The following is a 23,420-nucleotide window of genomic DNA, read 5'->3' as shown; positions in this document are numbered from 1 at the left end:
TTTTTTTATTAAAGCATTAATAGTGCATTTGAAAATATCAGCTGTCAATCAAATATTGTCTGCCCCTTCTCTATGCCTTAGGCATAGAGGCGGGGCAGACAATTACTTTCACTTTCCATTCAGCACTTCCTAGATATCACTGCTCTTCACACATTCCCACGTTCTCTTCACTATTTAATTGTGTAACCACTGCATGGGGATGGACATCGGGTCCCCCATTCTGGTGCACAATCAAGATTCTGAAATGATAAAAGGCTTGCCTTAGTAACAGTGCCCACAAAATGGCTCCTGCCTGCTTGCTATAATTTTGATATTCCAGACTGAAGGAAACAAGATTCAAATAATTTATATAGTGTAATTAAAGTTAATTTTGCTTGACTCTTATAAAATAGGATTTTGAAAATTTGGGTGACGGGTCCCCTTTAACAAATTCTTATATTGAGAACAGTATTTCTTAAAGGGTCATCGCAGTTTTAGTTTTAGAATTCATGGCAGTTATTTTTAATGACAAAATGATTTTTTTTTTTTTTTTTAAGTTACTTCATGTTTGGTCCTTGTGAGGTCAATAATTAGATTAATGCCCCCGCCCCCAAAGGAGGGGATTGCATGTGTTTTAATCTAATTCATCTTCATATCCTAATAATAATTTATCTTCATATTCATTTAAGTTTACATTATAAACTCCTCTATATACACATACATGTTTAAACATATAATCAGATTAGGGCCATACAGTGTAAGTACATGTCCTCCAGCAATACAGCAGTAGAAATCATTACTCCATTTTCCATCTTATCTATATTTCTACCATAGGATGCTGTTTGCACTAACATCATTTCCTGGGGCATTGGCAGAATAAGAACAGAATGTAACTTGCTCATTATAACACAGACAATGGGCAGCAGGTCAGCAGAGTTGTTACGTGTGAGAGAGACAAATGTTATGATAAAATGACAACTGTACTGTAAGAAGCATCTCTCCACACCATAAATGCCTTGGGCAAGAATATAATGGTACTACTATTGTGCATCAGAGAGAAAACTGCAAGTTGATTTTTTTCCCCGTTTTCCATTAAAGGAACATTAACATCAAAAAATGAAAATGTTTTAAAGGAATGACAATAGAATGTAGTGTTGCCTTGCACATAATCACAAATAGAGTTTACATAAACAAATTGCTGTTTAGCCATGGGGGCAGCCATTCAAGCACAGGATACACTGTAGATAACGGATAAATTATGAATAATCCCATCATATACTACAGAGTTTATCTATTATCTGCCAAGTATCCTGTGCCTTTTCTCGTTTTCAGCTTTGAATGGTTGCCTCATGGCTACACAGCAGCTTGTGTATATAAACTATAGTAGTGTTGCTGAAGCAAACACACCAGTTTTACCAGTACAGAACAACATGATTTGATATTTTCAACACTTTCTTTTTGTTGTTACTGTTCCTTTTATGTTTTCTAATATAGAGATGGGTGTATATGGTTGTTATCCTTTTTTATTTTAACTTCCCCAAAGTAACTAGTAGTTAAAAGCAGTAAAGTAAAGCCTATTATTAATATGCATCCGGCACAAGCCACACGCCCCAGTTTCTCCATCAAAAGTGTGCTCCCAGTGCCCATACATTTGCTCTGAAATGCAGGTAGGTAGCTGCCATTTGTGGTTGCATCACATTGTCGGACAAACCATGACTGCTACCCGAGAGACCTAATTTTGGGAAAACCTACTAAGAGGGTACCCTCAGGACCACCCCAAATTTTAACAGTGACCCAATAGTGGTTATCACATATGATAACTAGTTAAACTAGTTCAAACCCTCTGGAAACCTTAAATAGTCTCCCATTCCGTGAGACTACAAAACATTTTGATTTGTTAATTTTGTTTTATCACTTGTTTCCCCTCCCTTCTCCTCCCACCTTACCCCTAATGACCCTTCTAATGACTCACCCTTAGGGTAGGACTCCACTAGCATTTTAGTCCCGATCCGGCGCGCTGCGGCAAAACACATGTGACAAAAATAAGGTAAGTAATAAAATTGTCACATGGTGTCGCACCGTTGATCCGACGCGGCACAACTGTCAGATGCAGATGCTGCGTCTGCATCCACCAACTGGGACCGGGACACGAAGCACCTTGTTTAACACCTGATGGCTGGGGCACTAGCCGATGTATGGAGAGAAAAACATCCCATAGATAGAGACTATTCATACTAGTCCAACCTTTTTGCCACTTACTCATGCATTGACTTTATTTTTACCAAAACCACACTTCTACAAAATATTCACTCCGCCAAAATCCACGAAATTACGTGGTCCGGCCACGGAATGGTGGAAACTGTTTTTACCAGGTGGGACGAAATCAGAGAAGGAGGTAGCAAAAATAACGCTTTAACAGACTGTTCCTTAGTTATTAAATGGGATGCTCATAAAGTGGTAATCAGAGGGACTTTGATTAAACACGCTTCTTGACTGAAAAGGATCGCAGAGGAGAAAACCAAACAACTTTCACAAAAACTTGACATGACCTAGCTATTACACACAAAAACAATCCATCCCCAGAAAACTCCATAGAAATACAAGACACAAGAACACAGCTAATTCAGACACTCTCAAATAAGGCGTCCTACATCATGCGAAAAACCAACTATGGGTACTATAAACATGCTAAGAAACCACACACAATGGTAGTACGCAAACGGAGGGCCCTACATGCCACACAAACTATTCATGCTATACGGACCCTGGCAGGGACACAAAACAAATACTTAACACGTTTAGCAATTTCTACACAATTATATACAGCAGATAAAGCACCAGATGCCAACCTTGCAAGGGAATCAGACTCCCCCCCCCTCGACTAACTAGGGTTGTTAGCCTCACCTTTACAGTTTGCGGTCCTGGAAAAGCTGAAAATACCACAACCATTCCTCAGGACTCAGACAACTATATGCTGCACCCTCATCGCAGGTGCTCAGTATGGGTCTCCTATCTAAGAGTATCGAGATAAGAAGAGGGATGCTCCTGGTCACCGCTAATATTCGCTATATCCCTAGAACCCCTGGCCCACGCTATCAGGCACAACCTTGACATCTGAGGCCTCCTAGTGTGCGATAGACAATATTAAAAATGAACTTCTTTGCTGATGATATCCTCCTTACACTCATGTCCCCTCAGACCTTACCAAATCTACTTCAGACCTCCTAACAGCAGTAAAATCTCTACTGGCATCAAATTGGAAAGGACAACAAATTCTAGGTCGGCAAACACTGGTATCCAAGGTGAACTGTATCAAGTTGACTGAATTTATTAGAGATAAACTCCTGGATAGGAGCTATGATGGGAAGCTGGAGCGGTATCTGTGAACCCAGTATCAACCCAGGACTAACACTAATATAAAAGACACATTCTTCAAAAGCCTTCTCCTTCTTCTTCCTCTGCACTTTTATGAACTAAAGTGCATATATTTTAGAACAAATAGTACATTTTGTATACACACATCCATCATAATTCACATTGCATACATTAAACTGTTAAAACAATTCAATTGACGTGTATGGGTTACCTGCTGCAGTTTCCAGGGTCCACAGGGAGTTGAGATTCCACTTCAAAAGCGGATTAGTCAAGTTCTAGGCCAACTCCTCAGTCAGTTCAAAATGCATAGTATCCCTGTCAAATCCCCCCCAACCCTGAATCAATGCTAGAATTAATTGAATAATTATTGGAGGAGGTTCACTTCCAGTAAGTGGGAGATCTGTCTCAATATTAAATGGCAACATAAATATGTATCGAAAATCCTATGTATATTTCTTCTGCTTTAGTTTTTGCATGCTCCCTTGTCTTCCCCTGTCCTTTTAGTCCTCTACCATAGTCCTATTCCTTATGCACAGGGAGAGTACAATATCATGCAAATGAGCAACAGTAGTAATGAGAGAACTATCAACCTAAAATGGTGTAAATTCTAGAAAACATAAAATCCAGGTTACTATTGTATATACATTTTAAAATTGCAAGCACTTCTTTACTGAATATTGTAATTTATTGATATTCACTACAAGAAGAGTACATGTATTTTAGTTGATCCTTGAACCCCTCTACACCCACTGTTATACACTGGATAGAGTACAGACACTTTGAGTCTGAATTAAGAATTAAGACTCTGTAAAATAAGGGCGCATCCCTGTCCAAGATAAGTTATCGCTTGACAATGCCAACCACTCATAGGGAAAGATAAGGGAAAAAATGGCTATTTAAAAATGTGATTAAAGTAGAATGAAATCTAAATTGTTTTTATGGCAGATTAATTTTGCAGTAATAAGGACTTTGATTGGGCCTCTCTGTTAATCAATTATGAGTGAGTGGACAGTCACATATCACATAAGGAAAACATAAGTCTTCAACCTTTAAAGGAGAAGGAAAGGAACAAAACAATACCTTTCTCCTTGTGTTGTATTTATATATTCAGATAGCTGCCATGTTAGTTATGTAGTGACGGCTTCCTTTACTTCTTTTTTGTTATTGCGCATGCACCTAAAAAAAAACAGTTGACCCCGGAGCGCATCAGCAGTGAACAGTGCAGCTCATTTGCATGAGCGTCATCATCATTGGGAGTAGTGCGCCCAGAGTACACGCGCACTACAAGTAACTTCTGCCTAATGCACATCAAGGCTGCCTCTAGCAGCAGAGCGGAATATGCCTGTGAATAAAGTGACGTCACCCAAGTCACACGCTGCCATATTGGGAGAGCGTCACTGCTTAAACATCAGACCATGGAGAAATGATTGCAAACTCTCTGTAAGTTCTATGTGCCAAGTACTTTACTTAAAAGGCTATTTATTTTTTGACTTTGCTTCTCTTTTAAGTTAATTTTTCTTTACATTTCCTCCTAAAACAAAAAAATAATAAAAATCTGAAAATAAAGAAGATCTTTAGCACACCATATGTACAAGTCTGGAAACCAATCCATTCTGCACTATAAGAGGTTAACAATTGTTCCCAAAGCCATATAATGTTCTATTAGTAATCATGCTTGGCTGTGCTCATTGGAATGCCATTGTTCCTTGTCAGGAAGAAATACACAAAAGAATTAAGAAAAGCAAGCAGTTACTTTCTACCACCGTCTCTTCAGAGTGATGTTTAGGTTTAATGTGGAGTGTTGTCTTACTTCCTCTATTGCAGGTTTCATGTAAAGTTGGCCATAAACGTTAAGATTTTTTAAAAGATCTTTTCGTTATCATTCGGCCAAGCTTATCTTGAAACAATCGTTTAAACGTACGATTTGTCCATCAACAAAAACTACTATTTCAAGCGATATTGTCGAAGCTAGGAAAACTGTGGGTAGCGGCCTGCTTGACCCTGCAAACAATTGGACAATGGATAGATTTCACTGTGAATGATACAAATCTTCTAAACTGACCAACGGATTTTCTAAATGGTATTGGACGAAAAATTATTAGATTCCCAATCGTTTTGTGCCCACTAACCTCACGATAATTTGACAGATTTGTCGAATCGCATTAGAATCGGTCGTTAGGGAGAGAAAGATCTTAACTTCTATTGCCATCTTATGAGCGCTTTAAAAGAGCTCTTTGTTAGTATATATTAAAAAAAAAACCCCACCAAGACAGTTCATACATTAAAATTGCAAAGTCTTTATTAAGACATAAACTTACAGAATCTCTGCTTGCGCTCCTCTTCAGAAAACGATCAGGCGATCTATCGTGCATCGCTTTATTTCTCCTCCCTGCCTTCCTTATAGGAGATAGCCAGGGAGGAGAAATCTAGCGGCGCAAGATGGACCGTCGATGTGTGGCCTTTTCTGAAGAGGAGCGGAAGCGGAGTTACGGCAAGTTATTTCTTAATAAAGACTTTGCAATTTTAATGTTTAATTTTTTTTTTTTAATTTTTTTAAAAAAATTTGATGTTACTGGTCCTTTAAGATCTGCTTGTGCCCTGAACATCACAGGAGACTGATGTGACTACTAACAAACCATAAAAATCTGAAACTGCCACTATGTTACAATGAGACTTCATCCATTTATAGTGAGGAATATATACCTTATTTTCAGAGCTCAATGCTGGCAAGTATCTTATGCACGGATGGTTTTGACTCCTGAAACAATGTAGCAGAAGCCAACTAATTAATAGCTGAAGTGACTTCTGCTACTTTGATTTTACAGTAATAACAAATAATGCAGTATTACCCTGCACTGGTTAAACTGCTGTGTTTGCTTCAGAAACACTACTATTGTTTAAATAAATAAGCTGCTGTGTAGCAATGGGGGCAGCCATTCAAATGAGAAAGGGCCCAGGTTACACAGTAGATAGCAGATAAGCTCTGAAGAACAAAATGTTATCTGTTATCCACTTTTTAACCTGTGTCATATAACCTTTGCCATTGCTACACAGCAGCTTGTTTATATGAACTATAGTAGTGTTTCTGAAGAAAACAGATCAGTTTTACGAGTGCAGGGCAACACTATATGATATTTTAATTACTTTAAAACACTAATTTTAAAGGAGTCAAACCCATAGAGTAGATGCTAATGCTAGAGTGATACTATTTTAAACACAAGTTACACTTTCAAATAACACTCAGACCGAGAGAACAGAAAGGAAAAAACAAATACTGCTGTTAATAGCATGAAAACCCTTTACAGTACATTGGAACGTTGTTTTAAATTACTTTTCATTTCATTATATAAAATAAAATGATTTTCATTGGACATCCCCTTGTCTCGTGGAAAAATGGTTCAAGAGAAGAGTACAGCATTAAGCTAAAATATAACTGGTGTAAAATAAGGAATGTAACATTTATCAGGTGGATCACCAAGTCTATGATCTTCCTTATTGTAGTATAAAACCAACTGAGACTATTATTATTTATAAAGTGCCATCATTCCATGTAGCCTTTTACAGAGTACTGTCCTTAGACAGGGCTGGAAACACTCCTTTTGGTGAATGCCAGATGGGCCGTCCTCTTCCTAATGTAAATGGGCCGGTGTCAACAGGAAATAGCTTCCTCGGTTTCCCTGCGATAGCAAGACAAATACGGAGGGCGGAAGAGAGGAGGTACATGCAGAAATGTGAGCAGAGCGGTTGCTGCGGCTGCTTCATGGCATGCGTATCTTGACAGCGCTATATAAATAAATCATGATGAGTCACACACACACTCGCTCATTAGCGCTAATCCCAACACTCATCTTGCCCGCACTGTGCTCCTCACACTCTCATTCTGTCCCTGCTGGGAGTGGAATCTATGTGCGAGCAAACAGCGGCAATAAATTACGGTCTCTCGTACACATGTACAGCTGAAGCCGCAGCACCGTCCTACAAATTTTTGTGTCTGACACACGGAATGTGCGGTGTTATTTTCTGTATAAGGTCACATAACATTCCTAAAGGACCTAACATGCCGTGAGGTAGCAACTTGGGAATGATTCCGGCCAGAAACCCATTTATTGTCAGAGGTTTAAAGGGGAAGTATACTCCCAGATTAACAGAAACCAATCCTAGGTGGTTTATGATAGTTTAGTGCTTTGTCCTTTTACACTTCAGTACACTATATAATAAAATGATGTGATTTTAAATATATGCAGGCCTATCCCTCAAAAGTGCGTGAAAAAAATTGTATAATGTAGTTGTATACTTTATATTGAAATCAACCAGGTGTGATATATGAATAAAGTACCCCCTCTTGTAAAATAGAAGATTGTTGTATTGTGTATATTATTGTTGGTTGGAGGGGGCTGATGTTTTGTGAACTCAAAGTAGTAGTAGATTTCCTGGATGAGAGGACTATCCCAAGACCTGGATTTGCCAGCCAGGCACCCCATGCCAAGCACATTTTGGATGGTCCGTCCACCCCCACACTTTAGCTTGGCTCACACACTTCTGCTCCCCTTCTCACTTGTTTGTGCGTGCACACTTCTCCGATAGCACAAAGGAGATTTAAATTCTCTTAATTCTACAATACTAGTAAAAAATGCAGAAGCAGAAAAAATTCTGTCCCAAAACTGCATTCTAACTTGAGCTTGGATGCACTGTAGTGATGTGCGGGCCGACCCGATACCTGCAGGTTTACCCGCGGAACAGGCGGGTTCAGGTCGACCTCGCACTGCTCCTTGCGGGTGGCGGGCGGGTGCGGGTTGAGCTCTTATTATGCCACCTTCAAATACCGGCTTCCGTCCGGGTTCAGGTTTTATATAGTCTCGCGTCTGCTCGTCCTCCCCTTTTGTGATGTCATCGGCGGGGTGGGTCGGCGGGTCTATAAAAGGACTCCAGAAGCGCGGGTGCGGGTGGGCGCGGGCCAGGAAAACCCTGACCCGGACATCACTAATGCACTGGGTTACTTCCTGAGCAAACCTTGTGCATTTTATTGAATATGGTGTTTTATGTATAGCATTTGTTGCCATATAAAACCAGTATATTTTGCTTGCACGTGGGCTGCTTTGATTTTTTTGCCAGGGCTGCTTTTAACTCCCAGTCTGGCTCTGTCTTGGAGTCGGTTATTTTGCATTATAAATAAAATACTATATAGCTCATTACTCAATGAATAGGATAGTCCAGTAAACTAAATTGTGTACAGTATCTATGTATGTATCTATGATGTATGCAGCTAAATAAAAAGATCTGCTTATTTTTGGCAATGCCATGCCTTTAAAGGAGAACTAAACCTTAAATATGGCTAATACTGCCATGTTTTATATGCTGAACTTATTGCACCAGCCTAAAGTTTCAGCTTGTCAATAGCAGCAATGATCCAGGACTTCAAACTTGTCACAGAGGGTCACCATCTTGGAAAGTGTCTGCGACACTCACATGCTCAGTGGGCTCTGAGCAGCTGTTGAGAAGCTAAGTTTAGGGGTTGTCACAAATTATCAAGCAGAAAATGAGGATGGCCTGTAATATAAGCTGATGCTACAGGGCTGATTATTAAATTCTGGTGCTAGTTGCACTGGTTTCTGTGCTGCCATGTAGTAATTATCTGTATTAATTGCTAATCAGCCTTATATTGTGACATTTCTATTCTATGTGTACTGTATATTGTAAGTGGGTCCCTAAGCTCAGTAAGTGACAGCAACACAGAGCATGTGCAGTGAATCAGTAGAAAAGAAGATTGGGAGCTACTGGGGCATCTTTGGAGACACAGATCTTCACTGCTAAAGGGCTGTTTGTGCCTTAGCCCAAAACATAATGTACAATATTTCTAGCCTACTTCTTTAGTTTAACTTTCCTTGTCCTTTAAAGTTTGTAGTGTCTTGATACAGGCTCAGCATAGTTCTATGCTTGACTGTATTTTTACTTTCAGTAAATCTAATTTCAGTCTTGTGACTCCAGATGCGAGACATAATGACTGCTTTCTGATGTATAAATAAGGTACTGTGGCTTATGAATTACAGACGTACTGAGCATCCGAAGGAACTGACGCTACCCCTGGAGCCTGGGCATGTAGCTTCATGTGCTGTCCATGGCGATTCTGAGCAAACCACTACTTTATTTACACTCCAGCACAGTAATGCTAATTACAGCCTGAGCACAGATACAGTCTGGCTTACTTCCTGTCTTTAAAATAAGCTACTTCCTACATGTCACCTGTTGGCAAGTTACTTGTGTCCCTTTTATTTTAAGCTTATTTAGGACATAGGAACTTACAATTCCTTCAAATTAAAGGCATAAAATCCGTTATAAAAAGACTGCCACAATAACCAACAAAAAATGAAATTTTGCCATAAACCAATTGAATGGCTTGCATGCTGTTACTGATGTCAAAAGCAACATTCAGTACTCTAATGGAAAGAAGAAAATAATATTTATATGTATGTATTTGTGTGTGTGTATATAAAAACACATACATTACATTAACACTGCATGCACCTGCATCAGTCATTCTATTCAGTTATAAGTATAATCTTCATGCTGGAGATACACCGAGTCACACTGAATAAACTGTGCCAAAATAAGTATTAATTGTATTTGGTACAGCTTGCTCTTGTAATGAGCATGCTACTATCATATTGGCAGGGTTCAAATGCATTAGGGTATTATCTCTACGCCAGTCAGCAAGATATCACAATAAATGTCCCAGTTACTGTTGAATGTCTCAGATCTGTTCAGGTCTTAGTGGACCCCCATACACAACCTGTACAAACATTTTATCCCCTCTGACCATCCGCCAAATCCACGAGATATTAAAAAATAAAAAAAGAGAGATAGAGCATATCTACACTCTTCTACTTGCAAACACCTATTACAAAGTAGCAATAACAATACATTTGTAGCCTTACAGAGCATTTGCTTTTTAGATGGGGTCAGCAACGCCCATTTGAAAGCTGCAAAAAGTCAGAAGAAAAAGGTAAATAACTATAAAACTATAAAAAATAAATAGACTGCTTAGAATTGGCCATTCTAAAAGTTGCATTAAAGGTGAACCAACCCTTTAATACAAAGTAGCCATGTACATCAGTCTTAAGTTATAAAAAGCAATAGGCTCCTGTTATAAAAAATTTTTAAGGGTAGGTCAGTGACATACAGGCTAATTTACACTGGGCAAATCTGCACCTAGCAGTGATGTGCGGGTCGGCCCAACCTCGCTACCCCTTTTGTGGGTCATGTGCAGGTAGGGTTGCCACCTTTTATAAAAAAAATTACCGGCTGTGGGGGGGGGGGCCTCAAAGGGGTGGGGTGTGATGTCAAAAGGGGCGGGCGTGATGTCAAAAGGGGCGGGGCGACGCCACGGACGCTAGAAGAGGAAAAAGAAAAGGTAAGTTGCAGGGGATTGGGGGCAGGCCGAGGGCTCCTTTTGATCGTATTACAAATTTACCGGCAGTTACATTGCCGGCTAGGCTGGTAAAATACCGCCCGGGTGGCAACCCTATGTGCAGGTTGAGCTCTTCTGCCTGCGCTCCCCACCCGCAACCTCACACGGTCGGCTTCTGACTTCCTGTTTTAGAGGCGCACCTGCCGTCTCACCCCCTTTGTGATGTCATCAGCGGGTGGGTCTATAAAAGGAAGCCAGAAGTTGGGCGCAGGCAGGTGTGGAACGGGGGCACGCAGATCCTGGCCAGGAGCGGGTCGAGGTTTTCCTACCTAGTAATCAATGGAAACCAATAAAACATTTGCTCTCTTTGTTCTACCTGCAGCTGGCTGAATAAAACTAATCACTGACTTGCTGATAGGGGGGACTGACAAATGTGCCAAGTGTTTTTTCCACATTTGACTGCCATAAGATGAAAAAGAAAAGGAAAAATAACCACTTGGTGAAAATGCAGCATGTACAAAGCTCTCCCTGATTCTTCCATGGATACACAGAGCTTTTGCCTCAGGGCACATCTGAGAAAAGTGTTTAGTGAGAATCTAATCTTTCAGTGACATTTGCCTTGAAGATACTGTTCTTTCTGACAAGCTTCAAACAAATGTATCAAACATAAAAGGAAAACCAAAAGCTTGTATCAAGGGGTTAAATCTGCACAAATACACAAGAGCCACAAATAATCGGTTAAATATAAATTCATGAACAGTGCTTGAGTTTTATCAGTTATAAACAATGCTTAATGATGTCATAACACAAAACTAAATGTAAACCTTTGCTGTACCAAAACATTTTCCCTGTATACACACGCAAGAAGTAGTGGATGTACCAGCTCTCCTTTGGGAAACAGTTTGCTTGTTAAACAGAGCGCTGCAGAATCAGCCATTCCAACATATGAACAGCTCACAGAAATGCACTTGGATCAAATAAGACAAATTGTCACCTTTAGCTTCTGTACTGCAGTTCTTAAATACAGTATGTGTTTCTAGAGGCATATAACAGTGCAGATTCATATTATACATCAGAAATGTCCAGTGGATTGTGTTTGAGCTACAGCTAAACTATAGCTCTTACCATCTATTAGTGGCCCTATTCTAGATTCTCTTTTATTATACTGCATGAGCAAATTATAGGACGGCTTCAAATAATGAAAGCAGATTTGTCGCTGTGTTCACATAGATCACATACACCAGCAGAATATTTTTATACAGATTTAAAAGAAAAATTGCAACAAACAAGTGTAACATGCATCCTTCAACATAATTGTCTCTTAAAAGAGAAGGAAATGTCCAATCGATGGGTGTGCCAAATGTTAACACAAACTCCAAGGATTTGCCCGATAACCAGGCTGGTGCTCCTGTTAGCAGAAAACTGCACTGGCCTGGGGCACTTGCAAGCAATCCTCTTCCTTTTTTTCTTGCTTAGTGTGGATGGGAATGTGCAGTAGAGTTACACGTTTTTTGCTGTACTGTGCATGCATTGTCCACTTGATTTTGAATAAAGAATACGAGAGGAAGAGGATTGCTTGCTCACAATAATCGCTGGTGCAGTTATTTGGTACCCCCATGAATTGATCCTTTCCTTCTCTTTAAAATCCAGATTTCTAAACAACCTGACATTCTGTGAGCAGACATCAAGGTCAAGTGTCTGAATATGGGCAGTCCATTGTCACTAAAACTATTTTCTCCTCAGTAGATAATTTTTTGTGAAGACAAATACTGCTGAAGCAGAACATCGCCAATCTGGAAAGTTTCTCTTGCTCCCTTCCCAGGTGCTGCTGATGGACCTGTAGACATGACACTGAAGGAGGAAGTTCAGGCATGAAGCGCTTCTGCTTATGCCCCTTCCATTTTGCTTCATTTGCATCTCTCGGATACAATTAAATGGGATGATTCGATTAATCAAATGAATGACATGCAGATGAAGCTGTAAGGGAAGAGACGCACGCTCAGATTCGGGGAGATTAGTCGCCAGACAAATCTCCTCTTTTTCAGAGCGACTAATCTCCTTGAACAGCCTGCTGCCGGCTAGAATGTAAATCACCATCGGGATGGCAATCGGTACACTTCGTTTTCTGGAGGAAACTTCTGGCAGCTTCGGAAAACGAAGTGCTCCGAGTGCCATCCCGACGGTGACTTAGATTGTAGCCGACGGGAAGGCATTGCGGGGAGATTAGTTGCCAGGCGACTGATTTGCCCCGAATCTGAGCGTGTGCCTCTGCCCTAAAGGAAGGGCATGAGCAGTAGAGCTTTATACATGAATTTCCTTCAGGTTATGGATTGTTGAATACTTATACAATTTACTGCAGGGGGTAAAATAGAGTTACCAATACCATATAGTATAAAAAATATGGTTACAAAAAGTGCTAAAAGTGCTCCTTTCAGCACTGCACTACTATTTTATTTATCTTTCCCAGGCATCCTGCTGCAGACTTAAGGTGGCCATACATGGAGAGATCCGCTCGTTTGGCGACATATCTCCCTCCGATATGCCCACCTTGAGGTGGGCAATATCGGGCTGATCCGAATGTGGGCCCTAGGGCCCAACGATCGGATCCTAACGATGCCTAACGGGCAGTTGGATCGCGGGACCGCATCAACGAACAGATGCGCCCGCGATCCAACGGGATTTTTAGTCCCTTCCAATCGAGATCTGGCCGACTTTCGGCCAGAGCTCGATAGGGGAAGCCCGTCGGGGGGGCCCATACACGGGCCAATAAGCTGCCGACTCGGTCTGTCGGCAGCTTTTATCGGCCCGTGTATGGCCACCTTTACATTTGCACTTTAGCAGCAAATATCTCAGATTTGAATCTACTGTGCATGCGCACGTCTAAAGCTGGACATAGATGCAAAGATCCATCGTACGAATCATCGAACTTCCCCATCTCCCGACCTGCCACTAACCATTCCGATCAAATAAAGTAGAAAAGAACAGATCAGCTGATGTTCTGCCCCTGACAGCAATCGTACGAAAGTTATGTCCGACCAAAGCTAGTAACAGTCTCCCACTGAAAATCGTATGATCGGCAATACATGCAGAGATATTATCCGCAGCCGACAGAAATCTTTTAACCTATCCAATCGACCAAACGACCGATCTCCGCCAGACGAAAAATGTCGGGACTCTCCACACACGGTCTGAAAATCGTACGAATCCTCGATTCCTACTATCAGAACTTTGCGTCTATGGCCAGCTTAAGTCTGTACAAGAAATGCCTGGGAAACGTGCGCTGCGGTTCTTTTTCCCCCCCATAGGCCAGTGCATGTTTTTCAAAAAAGAAATAATTTAAAGTAGAAAAAAACAAAAACCCTTAAAAAGCTTTAATTCACCAGGCCTAACTTATTGGCACCCCTTAGTGAATTTGCATTTCCTTGACTTTTAAAAGGAAAATACCCTTTTTGATAAGTTTATTTCGTTGGGCTTAAGTAGAAAAGGTGCAACACACTAACTGAACAACAAAAAAGATTTTCAGTGCTTTTTTAGAATAGGAACAAAATAGCTGAATCTTTTTCATGGAATCTCTGCTATTGTTTTCATGCCTGGATAAATTCTCCTTACTGAGGAGTTCAATATGAGTGGTATTTAGTTGGGAACCTGGCCCCCTAGTCAGCTTTAATACAAGTTCTAGGAATTCTTTTGCTACTGTGTCAATGCCACAGGTGTTTCAGCAAAGAAAATATCAACAATTATGAGGCCAGAGGTGAATTCAGTCCGTCATTCCTGTGTGTGGGAACAAAATGCCTCTCACACAAATGTATTGTGGCTTGTGAAAACATATTTGCTTCTCTGCTGGGGGCCCCTGTGCAGCAAACTCCCTACCCAGTTTATCTATCAACAGATGCCATTTTGTCCTTGGCCTTCTCTAACTGTCAGGTTATCTATAAACTATTGTTTATATAAAAAAGCTGCTGTGTAGCAATGGGGGCAGCCATTCAAAGGAGAAAAGGCTCAAGTTACACATCAGATAGCAGATAAGTTATGTCTGTCTAATGGTGTTATCTGTTATCCATTAGTTAACCTGTGCCATATAGCCGTTTTTCAATTTCCGCCATTGCTCCACATCAGCTAGTTTATATGAACTATAGCAGTGTTTCTGAAACAAACACATTAGTTTTACCAGTGCAGGTCAACACTACATGATATTTGTATTACTTTAAAACACTTACATTTTTTGGTGTTACTGTTCCTTTAAGTATGATAAATAGGCCCAGGTTATTCTGCACATTCTACTTGATTATATAAGTGAGTTGCTCCAATGCTTCATTTACTCAAGAAAATGTCTAGCTCTACAATAGCCTCCAAGAAAAATTATATATATATATATATATATATATATATATATATATATATATATATATATATATATATATATATATATATATATATATATATATATCACAATGAAAAGACCGCACCAATCAGGTCTTTAAAAAAAAGTGAAATTTTTTTTATAAAATGTTTCAGCTCCTCACTTGAGCCGTCTTTAGGACAGTCCTGAAGATGGCTCAACTGAGGAGCCGAAACATTGAATGCAATTTTTTTTCCAAGATCTGATTGGTGCGGTCTTTTCATTGTGGTAAATATGGCTTTGTTGACCTGCACACAGGCATGTGAATGAATGTTTACCGATGTTTAACGCTCATGTCATATAAATACAACCCGATAACGTACCATTTCTTAGCAGTGGTAGGGATGGCCCGCCTGCCACTGCACACAAAGGACAGATGTGGCCTAAAAATGTACCCCTGAGAGATTTTGCTCAGCAGTGACATGGTACCATTTCTGACACTGCTAAAAGACACAGGGCAACCTCAAACAGTATTCATGTTGGTCGATACTAGCAGATTTAAGACACCAATTAAGGCCCTTCAGACAAATTTGGCAGCTTATTTGATCATATATGGGGCCCTCCAACGGGTCCACCCAAACAATATTTGGCAATAAATGGGCAGATTTGATTTTCAAGTCAGATCGAGGACAGCAATGGCTCACTGGTGAGGTCCTTGCTTTAACATCTAGTATTTCTGTCACTTTAATCCGATCGTTTAGCCCTAGGGACAAAAGCCCAATATAGCCCAGCCTAGATGGGCATATCGAGGGAAAGCTCTGCTCATTTTTTGATCACTCCAAACAAGTGGACCTTATAGTGTATGGCCTTTACAATGACAGAACCGATGACAGAACCAAGTGGTGAGCTCCACATTCTTATGACACATATTAGTAAATGCATGGTTATATTTTCACGTCTGGGAAGTGACACCACTTCCTAGAATCACACCTTTTTCCTACTTCAGTGGCGAAAAGGTTAATACGCAGGCCACTGCAAGGAGGAATGCACTAGCCAAGGTTTTAAGACGTAAAAGAAAATCCACAGTCATTGTGTTTGCTTCAAACCCGACTGAACGTGTCCTTTGTGCTGTGTGCGTGTTGGATTTCCCCTATTGTTGATGGCATCTCATCTTATGACCTCAAACCGTTCAATGAGTGAAAGGAATGAGACGCTTTGGGGAAAAAAAATCTACCAGGTCCGAGCAGCAGCAAAGAAAACAACCTCCTGAAATCTCAGGATTAGATTTGGCTTTAGCTAAAGTATTCCATCTATGTGGCACTTCATTAAGTACGCTGTCCGACAAGCATTCTCAGAAAAAAGATCTGGCTACTGAACGAGCCACACAAATGGAACCCCATCCCAAGTAAATAAAGAGCTGTTTTTGTTTGTAGCTGTTATTTTTTTCTCATTTTAATCTGTAAGTAAAAAAAAAATATTTACAGGTGCAACAAATTTTTGCACTACATTGGTCAGAAGAGTGGTCCAGAAATACATGCGCTTGACAGAAACCACTCTACAGAAAAGCTTTCTGTTGAGAATTTTGTCCATTATGTGACCACTTGTTAAATTTAAAATTTTCCGGAATTAAAAATAAGTACTACATTAACAAAGACATATATGGAGCCTCCTGTAAAAAATAACTGTAACTATATAGGTCATGTGAACCTTCATCCCTAGCTCAGCTTCCCTTCCTACTTCAGCCCACCTTGTGTGAACTGCTGGAATATTTTATATTAATTAGCGTGCAAACTCCTCCCCTTCGGATCCCTTGATAAAACATGTCTTTTGCCAGGAAAAGATTGGCCTGTAATAAGGTCAGTAGTGTTTAGATTATTATACACATTTCTACATACAAATCAGCTTTGGAAAATATTACAGAAAAAAAATGTATGGCTTAACTAAAAGTATTGTAATATTCTAAATTAAAGGGGACCGGTCACCCTAAGAAACAATTCCAAATTATTTTCTATCATGTTAGTTAAGCAAAATAAACTTTACTTACACTATATTTATTATTTAAATGTTGTTTCCTTCAGTCTTTGAATTACACAATCACAGCAAGCAGGCAGGAGCCACTTTGTGGACACTGTTATTAAGATAAATTGTGTATCACCCCAAAATCTTGTGTATGCACCAGAATAGGGAACCTAAGGCTCATACACAATGGCCTACATAATTATAGGGCCTGGGGAGGGAAGGGACAATGTAGTAAGTGCTGAATGGAAAGTGAAAGTAATTGACTGCCCCACATCTATGCCACACCTTACCATAATGGTAAGCCAAATGGATCTATTGGCTAAACAGCAAAGCTCCGAATGGTCTAAATGAAGGCTTTACCTTCAGTCCATTCCTCTAAGCACTTTAATGGTTCCCGCAATACGGCCCCCTTGTGTGTTTTTCCAATACATCTAATCTCCTATGTTAATGTGGCTTTCCACCGAAGGATAAAAGAATACCCTACTGTTCAGGGTTAAATTTAAGGTTAAAAGTCAGTTTCTTCATAACTTATTCTATTTAGAACACTGCCCAAAAATCAACCCTTTTTTTAGTGTTGAAACTCTCCTGAATAGCTAGAATATGGGATAATATGTGTCTAAATAAGGCACTACAAATTTAAAAACGGCAGGACAAACAGCAATAGGTGCATTTGAACTTTTATCATACACCAGCATCTAACCTATGTCAAAATAGAAGGAAGGCTTCCAACTATGGGGGACTGGATCCTGCAGCGTACAACATAGGCAAAATGCGCTGCGATTTAGTGTATGGTTGCCATGACAACCGCGATGTCATGTGACAAATGCGGAAGTCACCGCCGCAGCATCGCGTGATCTCAAGCACCCGGCTACTCCAAACTGTGTATTGTTGCCATGACAACCGCGATGTCATGTGACCAATGCGGAAGTCACGGCCGCAGCATCGCGAGATCTCAAGCACCCGGTAATTTCAAACTGGCTATTTAAACTTTGCGGAAAGACGCGCTCATTACTTATGCCCCTGACGAAGCCGAAGGTATCGGCGAAACGCGTAGGGTGGGCATAGGTGGACGGTGGAGTGCTTAGCTCCCACGCAGTCCCAACGTAGATAGGCAGGTCTTGCACGGGGGTATCTGCTTGGAAGGGAGGGAGCGGGCGGGTTGTGGACTCCAGGTATATGGAGGGGTAGAATTCAATTCCACAACAATTAATGAAGTCTCTTTGAGACCCCACCGTCACACCTTATGCTCAACTTGTTTTAAACTGCATGTCATTTTTATGGAGACGGTCCAGCACTGCCGACGGATTGGTTGGCTAGTGGGTGTGTGTTCCAGTGAGCGTGTTTTTTAGAATTACAACAGTAAAAGTTACGTTTTAATTATACTTTGTTACTTTTTTCAGTGTTACCACTTCCTGAACTAGCTTACTTAGTGGCAAATGAAAGGTCACCAGCTGCCTATTGGTGTCCAGCTATTTGCTACAATTTTTTGATTTTAATTTTGATTACACTTGTGTGTTAAAAGCTTGCAGTGGAGTGGAACACATGTACTGAATTGAGCTCAATTATTTCCATTTTTATCATATAAAATTCCTATTTCGTGAGCCACTGTGTACTTGGAATGCCAGGGCCTAATTTGACTCCCAGTCCAGACCTGGCAATACCCTTATATAAATGAATATACATGAGAAGGAACTGAACTGACAAATCTAATAAAATATGGGGGGTCTGGCTAGATCTGGAAGAAGACACATGAGAGGGTAAAGCCTAAAAACCCAGCCAACCACTCCAATGGCCGGACAACTGACCCCTGCCTATAAAAGCTACCCCCACGACTTACCCTCAAAACCCCACTGATATCAATGTTAACCGCTAGTCACACCTCACGGAAATCCACGCCTGCCAGACATGATATGTTGCAAATAATAATCAACTGGTAGTTAATAAAGAATACTTGACACCATATATACAGAGCACATATATACAGAGTAGATCGTCAAGTTTATTGTTGAAGCTGTTTGAATTTGTTTTCTTAAAATGCAAACTCATGAAACTGATACCACTATATGTATTATTTTATCCTTTATACATTTCAATAAACAGAATTGTAAAAAAAAAAAAAAAAAAAAAAAGTTTGATTACCAGACTAAGCCTCAATATGTGCCACCATCAATATGTATCAAGCCTATATATATATATATATATATATATATATATATATATATATATATATATATATATATATATATATATATATATATATATATATAGTGCAATGGTCAGCGGTATGCAATAGATATGTTTATCCATCTCACATAAAGATACAAATATTGGCCAACACAGAAGAATGTCCATCAATACAGCTTACAACAATTTCAGAATCGTTATTAAACAGCGATTTATTTTATTTTGCTTCATCCGTGACTGTATGCGAATAGGACTGCGACCAGTTACTGGAAATCCTCTATTCAGAAAGGTCCAAATCTGAGGAAGGCCCTCTCCCATAGACTCCATTTTCATCAAATGATTCACATTTTGAATTTTTTTTTTAAACAATACCTTGTACTTGATCCCAATTAAGATATAATTGAACATCATTGGTGGCAAAACAATCCTATTGGGTTTACTCAAAGTTTAAATGATTTTAAAGTGTAAAGTATGCGGATCCAAATTACAGAAAGAGGTCCAGAGCATTCTGGACAATACTTCCCATACCTGTATGTAAAATGTGACCATTAGATAAGGTACCATGAATTCTCATTCCAACACGTTTAAAGGGTTGCACTGCCCTGGATGCACAAGTAGGGTTGGCACCTTTTCTGGAAAAATACCGGCCTTCTTATATATTTATCTTTTTTCCCTATTAATAACATTGGGTACAACCATCACTTTTACCGGCCAGGCCTGTTAAATACCGGACAGGTGGCAGCCCTATGCACAAGGCATAATAAACAAAATCCTGTATGCAATCTCCATCATTTAACGGTCCTGTATATTACCCACAACATGAATCACACTGAAATAATTGCTGAGTTTATTTCATAAAACTGTACCCTGAGCACCTATACCAAAACAAAGAGTTAAATGAATGAAGGCATTGTCCTTATCAAGGCTAGAGTGCAATCTGGATTCATTACTTATCAACTTATGTTTAATCTCTTTCTGTGGCACTTTATAGGGCATTTCAAACCTTATGGCACTGGAAACTATTGTTCTACTCAACAAAATTCTAACATCGGCAAACATGGTTTATGCTTGTTATTTTTTTAAAATAAGCAATTCTTCACACAGCCTTATCAAGTCATTAGTACATATTCTTATCACCTATTCCTTTGCTATAGGGCAAGCACATTCCAGTGAAAGTAGTCACTTGTTAATGGAACATTCTACAGGAAATGAACCAACAGAAAAGAAGAATTATTAGATGGTTTGCCTCCTACTGCTGGGAAAGATTAATTACACTCATTTTGTTTAGCATACAGTAGGATTCCTAACATTCAGGCCACATTCCAGGTCACTGGTCAATGTTCCACAACTTGAGGTACTAACAAACATTTGGGTGATAAAATAAAGCACCCTTTCTTTCTGAAGAGAGGCTAAAAAAAATAGTTGCAATCACAGATTTAATATACCACATTAAATTGTATGATAACTGATGACAAAACGCCACTAACCTCAAAATGAATAGAAACAGGAAGAGTGAAGTACAAAGATCAATGTTAGTGCTGATTTTCAGAGGATTTCGCTATAAATTCATTCAATCAAGGTAAAGCAATGCTTTAACAACCATATTTTTCACTCACCAAAATATTCCTTTTTCATGTGCAATTCAAGCTCCTTCTCTAGTTCCAAGGTCAGAGCTTCCAGCCTTCTCTCGGCCTGACTAGGTCCACTCTCCCTAGATGGAGTAACTTGATAAGGTAGTTTGAACCGATGCACTGTAGCAGATCCTTTGGCAGAGCTGAAGTTGTAAGATGCTACAGCTCCAGAATTGGAATCATGAGTTGAGCTGATGGTCTGATGCTGCTGTTGCTCCGGTCTTGGAGGTGACTGAGTTAGGACCTTGTAGTGACATGCCTCACCTGGATCCTGTACAGTGGTCTCCTCTTGTCGACTTGTTACTAGCATTGAGGATCTGGGGGAGGGTACTGTGAGATCAGCATAGGCCCCCATAGATCCCCTGGAGCTTCTGGAGCTGCGAGAGCTATGGCTTGAAATACTGGACCTAGGGCTAACTACAGAAGGGTTGCAGCTGCCCAAGGTGGCAGATCTACTGTCCTGTAGGCACATACTCGACCTGGGGCTTACAAGACTCCCATGACCCCCTACACCATCTAAATCAGGGTTGCCGGATGGGCCATAACGTGAGTCTGAGTAGCTAGACCTCGGACTAGTGGTGCATGAATACTGACTTGCTGTGCTGGACCTGGGACTGATGTGCCTCTGATCATAGCCCATACTGATGCCACTAGTGCGGTTGCTGCTGGGCTTGCTTCCACTGTCATAACTAGTTAAGCTTGCCCGGGGGCTTGAGTGTTTGCTTGTATCACTAGTGGTACTAGCATAGCTAGACCTTGGACTCAACACCCCACCCTCATACTGCCCAAAACTAGATCTGGGACTTGTGTATTTCTCTTGCTGCCCTGGCACAACCAAGCTGGACCTGGGACTGGAGAATTTGTCAAGAGAAAGGGCATTGGAACTGATACTGGATCTAGGGCTGGAATACTTGCTGTGCTCCTGAGAGGAGGAGGCTGAGGATGCCATACTAGACCTTGGGCTGCTAGCACTCAGTTTCAAGTCTTGTCCCGACATGCACGAGTTACTCATCTTGCCCCCTGAGTATAATGCAGTGATACCACCCTGTTTGGCACTGATGGGAACACCCTCAAATGAGTTTCCACAGCCGTGTCTATATAGCTCTGCAGAATATCTCTTGTTCTTCTCAGAGATCCCACCGTAGCATGGCAAGGCCACGTCAGACTTGTAAATTCCCTCGTCCGTGTATCCATCGCCTCTGGTGCCGTTCACAGATTTCAGCTGGGAAGACCCCGGTGGGTAAACTTTGTCTGAGGAGGAGTGATGCAGATACTGTGTCAGGCTGCCATTCAGCCTTCTCCCTCGGTGATCTGCCACCAGAATGTGATCATTGGAGAGCAGCATGTCCCCCACCTGTCCATACAGCCTGCTGTGCCCATCGTACAGGGACAGATCCTCCAAGAACTTGCTCGCCTGAACTGCAATGTCCTCATCGTATTTCTCCATGTCCTGCCTCCTCTTCCTCCACTGGAACAAACAAAAAGAGAAACACAAATGGCCTGAAATCACTTGCAAAACAAATACAAATAAAACACAAATGTAAGGTAAAAAAAAAAAGGAGTCTTGAAAGTACTAGGGGCCCACTTCAGCTCAAACACTAGAAATCACAACATGAAACCTGCACCATTCAAGCTACGGCTGAACTACTATGGCATCTATTAGGGTTGTTGTAGTTTCACAGCTGCTGGAAGGATTCGAATGGACCGCGAATTACTGCGGAAGGGAAAGGTTTGTGGACATTCCATACCTAGCCACGGCTGCTGTTGCTGCTTCCTCTTCTTGTGCTTCTTGTGTTTCCAGCAGGAGGGGAGGCAGGGAAAGGAGCCCGGGAAATAAAAAAAATCCCTTATGTCAGTTGAGCCCTAAAGTTGATGTGCTGGAGTCAATGGCATGCTGCGCGGAGGAATTCCCCGGTGTCTGTCTCTTTTCTTTCTTGTTTTACCAAACAAAATGCATGGGGGTTCCTGAAACGGGACTGAGGAGACATAAAGAAGACCCGCCAAGCAGAGGGGGTAGGTGGGTCTGACTAGAGAACAGGCGGAGAGACAGGCCAGATGGGAACGGGGAGGGAAGAAAGGAGAGGAGGGAGGGACTTTTTTTCTGTGCTTTTTTTTTTTTGGCGTTTTTTTTTCTCTCTGCACGAGCAAGGAATGTGCGGAAGGAGACGAGCGTGCTAGGGCCGCAAGGAATGTGGTTAATGCTGCAGCCAAACAATGATTGTAACCAAGTCGTCCTGTACAGGGGCAGCCAGGCACGGACAAAGGGACAGTGCGCAGGGGCAGCCAGGCACAATGCTGCTCAGAGAAATAATGCAGGCACAATGCTTCTCAGAGTCATAATGCAGAGTGCTGCTCAGAGTCATAATGCAGGCACAATGCTGCTCAGAGTCATAATGCAGGCACAATGCTGCTCAGAGTCATAAAGCAGGCACAATGCTGCTCAGAGTAATAATGCAGGCACAATGCTGCTCAGAGTCATAATGCAGAG

General features: G+C 40.9%; 1 protein-coding gene across 1 annotated transcript in view; it reads right to left on the bottom strand.

Annotated features, from left to right (window-relative positions):
- wtip.S (WT1 interacting protein S homeolog) overlaps positions 1–23,014 on the bottom strand; it is an 87,470-nt gene extending 64,456 nt beyond the window's left edge. Inside the window, exons 1-2 of the mRNA XM_018240478.2 lie at positions 22,681–23,014; positions 20,918–22,400 (exon numbers count right to left, since the gene is read on the bottom strand). Coding sequence (XP_018095967.1) covers positions 20,918–22,379 — 1,462 coding nt within the window. The 5' untranslated portion in view covers positions 22,380–22,400; positions 22,681–23,014. The remainder of the gene's footprint in view (positions 1–20,917; positions 22,401–22,680) is intronic.
- Positions 23,015–23,420: the final 406 nt, after the last annotated feature.

Source organism: Xenopus laevis, chromosome 4S (genome assembly GCF_017654675.1).
Source record: "Xenopus laevis strain J_2021 chromosome 4S, Xenopus_laevis_v10.1, whole genome shotgun sequence".
In the NCBI taxonomy this organism is placed as follows: domain Eukaryota; kingdom Metazoa; phylum Chordata; class Amphibia; order Anura; family Pipidae; genus Xenopus; species Xenopus laevis.
Note: the sequence above shows the minus strand (reverse complement) of the source record. Positions and strands in the feature narration are given on the sequence as shown.